Genomic DNA, 8,317 nt, shown 5'->3' on the forward strand with positions numbered 1-8,317 from the left:
AGCTGTTTCTCCTCAATTTGAGTGGTGCCACATCAGCAAATGGAGGTCTTGAAAGCTTTACCTTATCCATATGAGTAAGGCTGAGTTTACTCTGATAATGCAGCTCTTTTCCAGTCCTATTTTGAGAGCCTTCTAACCTAATCAGACTATTCATAAATTTGCGTGTTAATGTATCAGACAGTGTTTCTTTGCTATTCATAAGGTTTTCCCTGGCCAATTCTTTGAGAAGTGGATGGCCTCTTCCTTCTTCCTAGTCTATCTTAGTCTGTAAGCTGGGCTGATAACTGTGCACCATGTGCATCCTGCTGGGTTTGAAACACCAGTGGCTCAACTTCAAAACTCACATCAACATGTCACCACGGTAGGACAAACTGACAGACAAGTTTGTCTTCAAAACCAAACCAAACTCACTGCTATTGAGTCAGATCTGACTCATAGTGACCCCACCTAAGATTTCCAAGGCAGAACAGATAGTAGCTAAAGCAAATGGAATAAATGACAAGATAAAACAGCTGAACAGAAAATTTCAAAGAGCAACTCAAGAAGACAAAGTCAACTATTATAATGAAATGTGCAAAGACCTGGCATTAGAAAACTAAAAAGGAAGAACACATTTGGCATTTCTCAAGCTGAAAGAACTGAAGAAAAATTCAAGCCTCAAGTGGCCACATTAAAGGATTCTATGGGCAAAATATTGAACAATGTAGGAAGCATCAAAAGAAGATAAAAGGATTAGAAAGAGCCGCCGTACAAAAAAGAATTGGTTGATGTTCATCTCTTTCAGGAAGTGGCATATATTCAAGAGCCAATAGTATCAAAAGAAGTCTAAGCTGCACTGAAGGAACTGGCGAAAAACAAGGTTCCAGGAATTGACAGAATACCCACTGAGATGTTTCAACAAATGGATGCCGCACTGGAGGCACTTATGCATTTATGCCAAGTAATTTGGAAGACAGCTATCTGGCCAACTGACTGGAAGAGATCCATATTTGTACCCATTCTAAAGAAAGGTGATGCAACAGAATGTGGAAATTATTGAACAACATATTCTATAAAGACCCTTTTATTAAGCCATAAGCAGGACAAAGAGAAAACAAATTTAGTCATTCAGATGAGGGAAACCATCATCATGTACCCAGTACAGAGGCCGATGGGTTCCGCCAACTCACAGCCATGATTTTCATTATTTTTGATAGAAAACAAAAGAAATCATCACAAGATCGTGATTGGTTGCAGGTCAATCCATCACTGTTGCAGGTGAGACTGTAAAAGCAGGAAAAGGACCATGACTGGGATACATATGTAACTGGAAATTAAAAGGGGTTACAGGATTGGTTTTGGGGCTTTGATTACCTGGTTACATGGTAGTCATGCGATCATGAGTCATAGACACAAGTTGGCTACAACACAATACCCAGACCCTGGTGGTGCAGTGCCTAAGGCATCTGACTGCTAAACAGAAGGCTGGCAGTTCAAACCCACCAGCCACTCCATGGAAGGAAGACTGGGCAATCTACTTCTGTAAAGATTTACTGCCTCCAAAACCCAATGGGAGTCAGAATCAATTCAGTGGCAGTGGGTTTTGGTTTGGTATCCTTAAATTAAATTAGATGACATGTAGGGAAGATAGAAGGGCTGTGTATGCACAGGGAGACAGCTCAGGGGGCAGGAGTGCATGGGAGAGAGGGACACAGGGAAGAGGTAACCATGGGGAGGAAGTGGGAGGGGAGCTGTTGCATCGTGGGAAATGGCAGTCAATATCATGAGATGAAGTGTATATAAGCTGCTGAATGGAAAGTGAATTTGCTCTGAAAACTTCCACCCAAATCACAATAAAAAGAAAAAAGAAAGAGGGGCAATGCATTATGAATTAGTATTGAATTAAAAAAAAAATTAGATGACATGTAGCTATTTTCAGTAATCATTAAGGACACACCCAGGCAAGTCCCCTAATTCTTTGTGTGAGTATCATACTAATTAATATACTTTTAACTACATTCTTCCTGAGGACAAACTGCCTCTCACTGGCCTTGCCCTGGGCTTGTCTAAGCATAGCCATGTTGCTGGTGTAATGGCCTGCAAGCATTACAGAAGTAACAGAAAGAATTCAAGTGGTTTCTGAATTTATGTCAAAATTCAAAATAGAGTTAGAGCACCTGCTGTAAACTACAGCCTTCTACAAGCCAAGTACTTTAGAATTTAAGTTCTAATGCAATCCATTGTACAGAAGATGAAATCTGGAGTCCAAAGCTGCAGAGTTTTGCACTGGCTTCCTCGAGGACCATTTGCCCTTCTAAACTGTCAGAAATAGCCAGGTTACAAGATTCTTTGATGATGCAGAAAGCATTTGGATAATGTGGCAACTGTTCTGGTCTGAATGCACATTGAAGTTTTTTTTTTTTTTTTTTTTTTTTGTTCATGTTTGTTTAAACCTTGGTTTTCTCATATAGGGGTCTCCAAAGCGATTTTACAAGGTGCTGGAAAAGATGTGGAAAATGAATGTTCTCTTCAAGGTAAGTTACAAACTGTTTTTTTGTCTGAAAACCTGAATAGGGTTAGTTACAGGGAGGCTGGGAAAAACTTGGGACTGGGAAGACAACACCAAGCAGCTCTTAAGATCATACATTTAACTGAAGATTTCCAATTATAAAGAATTAGAACAAATAAGTAATCTTACCTTAAAAAAACTGAAGTTAAACAAGAAAACTCCATTAAAGATCATGTTTCTGGAGTCTCTTATTCATATAAAATGTTTTATTAGCCAATTCAAACATCTTGCTTTCTGAACAATCAAAAGATGGATTCAATATCTAATCTTGCTCCTTGTCTTCTTGTATCCCAGCTAAACAGGGCAACAGTGATTATATAATTACCAAAGGTGGACTATTGAACTGCAAGAATATTATTCATGTCGTTGGAGGAAATGATATCAAGAAATCTGTGTCCTGTGTTTTGCAAGAGTGTGAAAAACTGAAGTATGAGTCTATTTGCCTCCCAGCCATTGGAACAGGTTTGTAGCCTCTGGCTGTCAAGGCTCAATCCCCACACATTCACTTTCTTTTAGATTTGTTGCTGACTCTTGATGGAGTTATTGCTGAGTTTGAGTGACAGCGGCTTCCTCACCCCAAAGCAGCCCTTGAGAGAATGAGCAAAGCCTGTGGGTGGTTTAAGAGAAGAGTCAAAAATGAAAACAAGCAAATGTTGAGACAGAAAGAAAGGAGGGGAGGAGAGGAGGAAGGTGAAGAGAAGGAAAGCAAAGGGTGCCTCATTCTCTCTCCTGTGTTCCTTTCTCTTTTTTTCCATTTCCCTACATATCCTCCATTGTTTAGTCCTTAACTTCTTCCTCTATCCCCTCTCTGTGGAGCACTGCTTACTCTCAGTCCATCAACTTCCACCCCAGTGTGGAGAAGTGTAGATGAGCACTCCACCCTGTTCGTTCTCCTCTATAGTATGCTGGGTCAGCTGACCTTCAAACTCTCACTGCCTTCGAGTCACTAGACTTAGCAGTCACTAGACTTATAGCGACCCCTCCTTGGGTTTCCGAGGCCATGTGGAAGTAGATCCAAGTCTTCCTTCTGAGGAGTGGCTGGTGGGTTTAAACCACCAGCCTTCTGGTTAGCAGTCAAATGCCTTAGACCCTCCACCACCAGAGCTCCTTAGGGCATCTCTAAGTGCTCTGGTAGAGTAGTGCCTAAGGCACTTGACTGCTAACCAGGAGGCTGGCGGTTCGAACCCACCAGCCACTCCTCGGAAGGAAGATGGGGCAATCTACTTCCATAGTGATACTGCCTTGGAAACCCAAGGAGGGGTCGCTATGAGTCGGGTCCAACTCCATGGCAAACAACAACAACAAGTGGAGGCTAATCTGTCATCAGAACCTAATGGGTCAGAAACTCAACTCTCCACCCTTCTCTTCTTTTGCTCATTTTCCTTGTTTGAATTCCTTGTTTTCATGAAACGATGTAATAATTGTGGAATTCTTCATATAATGCTTTGGGTTTATCGTTAGTATATTAGATGTTTTTTGAGCCATTTTCCCAGAAATCAGAATCTATGTGAATTTATTAGGATTTCCTGCTTTGACTCTTAGGAATTATTTGTGAGCTGGTCAGGGATGGCATGCACTCTCAGGTTTGAAGTAGAATGGAGCTGACTGGTTCCAGTGAGAGAGCAACAGTGCATCTGTCATTCCATTGCTCAGGTATCTAAGTCTCTCGAACTGGAATTCTGGGCCCTCCAAAAGTTTAGCCTCAGTAAACATAACCATCCTTGTCACTTTCAGGACATTCTTTTAATCTTCTGCCCATATACTGCTTCCCCCCACCCCATATATTGCTTTTTGTAATTTTCAATTATTTCTCATAATGTTCCTGCTATGTCGATTTTATTATCTTTCTATTTCTAAAAGCAGAATTTATGATCCCTTAATGTTTCCCTTATGGTATTGTTCATGCATAGCAGATTAACCAACATCCTATCTATCTGCCTGCCTGTCTTCCTTTCTTTCCTTCTTTCTTTATTTCACACCCACCAATGAATAAGTCAGGACTAGCAATGTCTCCTTGCTTGTCTTCTTTACCCTTCTCTATCACTACCCAAGATGGTCCTTAGAATAGTGGATGGGAAGTTTTCTCTCTTAATGGTGTTTATGAATTGAATTGGGACTATAATCAAGAAAGCTTCTAGCAGTATAGGAAGCCCCTTCCTTGTTTCTTACAGACACCTGCATAAGAGAGAGTGGATGGCCAACCATACTGCAAGCAGCTCACGCTTAATGCAAACTCCAGTTCATAATGCAACTCCAGCTTCTTCCCTAAAGCCTGCCCTTCTTTTTGTATCTCCAAGCATATTAAAAGCATCACTTTCCATCTACAAATCTTGACTTTACCCTCTTTGTTGGGAGTTTTTTTTTTTTTTTGTGACTTGCTCAATTACTTCTTTTGTGAAGGGTCTGTTCAGATTGTCTGCCTCAGATTGTGTTAGCTTGGGTAGGTAGTGTGTTTCTAGAAATTTGTCTGTTTCTTCTAGCTTTTCAAATTTGTTGGAGTGCAGTTCTTCATAGCATTCTGTTACTATCCTTTTTTATTTCAGTACGTTCTATTGTGACAGCACCTGTTTGATTTCTTTTTTTATCTTATTTGAATCTTCTCTTTCTTTCCCTTTCGTTGTTGACTTGGCCAGTGGTTTGTCTCTACTGTCTTTATCATTACTATGTCCATTAACTTAATAATTAACTTGATTAACTAGTTACTGAGTGCTTGACAAAAGATGGCTAGGAAAATGGTCCAGCCTGAAGGAGGATCTAGTTTAGTGTGAAAGACAGACGTGTAAATGAAAAACCGCAGTACAGTGTGTCCCATGATACAGTGAAGGTGTGTGGGTGGTAAAAGAGGGGAAAGGAGAGGTCAGTAATGATGAATCCAGCTGGTCACTAGCTCATGCTGACTTGACTTCCTGATTGTCTCTGGAATCTCTTCATTTTAGACTTCATTCTGGCCTCCTCTTTGTTCAGCAATCTTTTGCCTAAATTTTATCATAGCCTCCTAACCAGACCTGTGCTGCCTGCTGCAGTACCTCCTCCACGCCCCTTCAGATTCATCTTTGTCAGAAACAGGTCTGTTCCCCTGAGCATGCCAGGCTGAACATAGCATGCCCCTGTTATACACTTCTATCTGGCAAAGCTCCTCCCTCAATTCTCCATACTTCTGTTAAATGCCTGTTCATCCCCATCTCTCAAATCCTCTGTATCCTAAGTGCTGAGCTGATCATCTGCCCCGTGATGGGTCATGGTAAATGTTTATTGAGTGTGAATGAATGTATTTGAGCACTTCCATTTAAATCCCATAAAACTGGGATAACACAGCTTTGTAAAGGAGAATTTTCCTCTTTCCTTGATCCTGTAATCAAAAAAGAACAAACCCTCTTGGTTAGTTGTATATGGGTACTTCCCACAATTGTCTACATGGCCAAGTCAAAGAGACCTACTCTCATTTTCTACAATATTGGTGGGTACTCTCAACAAGAATAATCCAAGTGGGCCCTTCATCTATCTCAACAGCTTGGCCAGGGAACTTTTACATTGGCCACGATTACATGACTTTATCAGCTGCCATTCATATGGAATCATGTCCATTGCTAGAAACTGGCTTTTCATGATCTTATCTAGGTAGTGGGCTTACATGGCTTAAGAGAATATAGAGCATGCTGAATACAGGGAAGGACCTGCTCAGGGTGACAACCTTGAACCCTGCTAGACAACTAAAATCTCACTGGATGTGGGAGGAAGGACTTCCCAGAGGCTATTGGGTAACTTGTGGGCAAATTATTATAGAGTATAACTGATAGCTTAGAGCTTCTGTTCTCTTAAAAAATTAGCTTAGTTTAAATCAGGCTCCCAATGGCATCTGTGAGAGTAAGGATGCATGCATAACATCAAATGATGACTGAGACATAATACATTGTTTTTCTTTTAAAAAAGCATGCTTTTTCAACATACATTAGCATCTTCTGCTTTTTATGGCTCTTTTGAGGACACTACAAAGCTAAAAAGAAAGATTACCTGTGCTCTGCAATAGGAAAGAGGAACACAGTGAACTGGGGTCAGCTGAGTTAAGCACATATGAATGTCAGCCACTAGAAGTTCAGGTAACAGGGTCGTTTTTCATTGCTATGCTGTTGGCTTCCTAACACCCTGGACCAAAAATTCTCCGTTACCTCTAAGACTTGAAAAATGCTTGCTGAGGTATTGCTAGAAAATTTGACAGTGATGAAAACGATGAGTAGTAGGCATTTATTCTGTGAGAATTGCAATCCTTCATTTTTTCCTCAGCCTTTTCCCGTTGAGTTTTTTGTTTTGTTTGTTTTGAGTCATTTTTATTATTTGATTTTCTAGGGAATGCCAAACAAGACCCAGATATGGTTGCTAAAGCCATGATGGATGCCATTGAAGACTTTATCCAGAAAGGATCAGTCCACTCTGTGAAAAAAGTTAAAATTGTTATCTTTCTGCCTCAAGTACTAGATGTGTTTTATGACAACATGAAAAAAAGAGCAGGGTCTCAGTCTTCTCCACAACCTTCAATGATGTCTAAACTTGCATGTGAGTTACTAATTTTTATGAAATCCATGTTCCTAATATTGATGGCACATGCAAAAAAAATGATTTTTTTTTTTCCAGCATTTTTAGGTTTCTTACGTCAATCTCCCAAAAAACAGACTCCTTTGGTGTTGGAAAAGAAAACAGAATCAGCAATTTTTCAGGTGTGTGGTGATAATGAAAAAAGTGTGGGAAACACTATTTCTTGGCTACAGGATCTGTTTGAAAAGGAGCAGTTTGTTTACACCAGTAGCGATGAGTGTATCAAAAACTTTGATGAAAAGGAGTATCAGGAATTGAATGAGCTCCAAAAGCGGTTAAATATTACCATTTCCCTGGATCATAAGAAACCTCTGATTGAAGTTTTTGGAATTCCTAGAGATACGGTGACAGCTTCAAGTGCAATTGAGGAAATGATCAAGAAAGTCAGAGTGAACAAAGAACAAGAATCTCGGGCTGATTGTATCAGTGAATTTATACAGTGGCAGTACAATGACAAGAACACATTTTATCCTTTTGATAAAATAACCAATCTGCAATTAGAGAATGCAAAGAGAGCAAAGCAAGGGACAGTTGGTGTCAAAATTAATGGGCAGAGCTACACAGTGGACTTGCATGCAAACGTTGCTATGGATGCAAAAGGAAACAGTTTACCTGTTCAGCGTCTCATGAAAGCTGAAGGTAAGTTAAAACTTCAGTGCTCATTAACCATTATTTTACATCTACTTTTGACTTTTGTACTTATGTCAAAATTTTACTCAAGTAAATAAAATTCAAGTAAGCTTTGTAGAATAAATTTTAAAAATTTGCCTCTGAGCTAAAGGAGTTTGTGTTTTGGCTTGGGAATACCCAGCAGCCTGAGGTTGACCAGCTGAATGGTAATGATAGCTGTTCTGTTTACCTAGCGCTGCTCTGATAGGAATATATAACAAAAAGAATGGCCTTACCAAACAGGAGTTTATTCTTACAATTTGGAGGCTTTAAGTCCAAGTTTAAAGTGCCAGGCTCCAGGGGCTGTGTGAAAGCCCCTTGACTTTGGCCTTCAGCTCTGCCTCTTGCTCCCAGCCCACTGAAGCTAGAAGCTTTTCTTCACTCAGACAGCTGCTGGCTGCTAAGACTGACAAGTCCAGGGTCAACAAGTGAAAAGGCACAGTCCTGATGTTACCAAACCACATGGCAGGCCATTAATTCAAGTCCACTGAAAGTCCCAAGGTCAGCAGA

At 40.3% G+C, this 8,317-nt stretch overlaps 1 protein-coding gene across 1 annotated transcript in view; it reads left to right on the forward strand.

Annotated features, from left to right (window-relative positions):
• The window catches only part of PARP14 (poly(ADP-ribose) polymerase family member 14), a 62,808-nt gene that overhangs the window by 41,723 nt on the left and 12,768 nt on the right, over positions 1 to 8,317 (forward strand). The window contains exons 11-14 of the mRNA XM_007943927.1: positions 2,451 to 2,513; positions 2,843 to 3,010; positions 6,893 to 7,099; positions 7,178 to 7,777. Of these exons, the coding sequence (XP_007942118.1) occupies positions 2,451 to 2,513; positions 2,843 to 3,010; positions 6,893 to 7,099; positions 7,178 to 7,777 (1,038 nt within the window). The remainder of the gene's footprint in view (positions 1 to 2,450; positions 2,514 to 2,842; positions 3,011 to 6,892; positions 7,100 to 7,177; positions 7,778 to 8,317) is intronic.

Source organism: Orycteropus afer, unplaced genomic scaffold, assembly GCF_000298275.1.
Source record: "Orycteropus afer afer isolate SDZICR_OR568_19922 unplaced genomic scaffold, OryAfe1.0 scaffold00114, whole genome shotgun sequence".
Lineage (NCBI taxonomy): Eukaryota > Metazoa > Chordata > Mammalia > Tubulidentata > Orycteropodidae > Orycteropus > Orycteropus afer.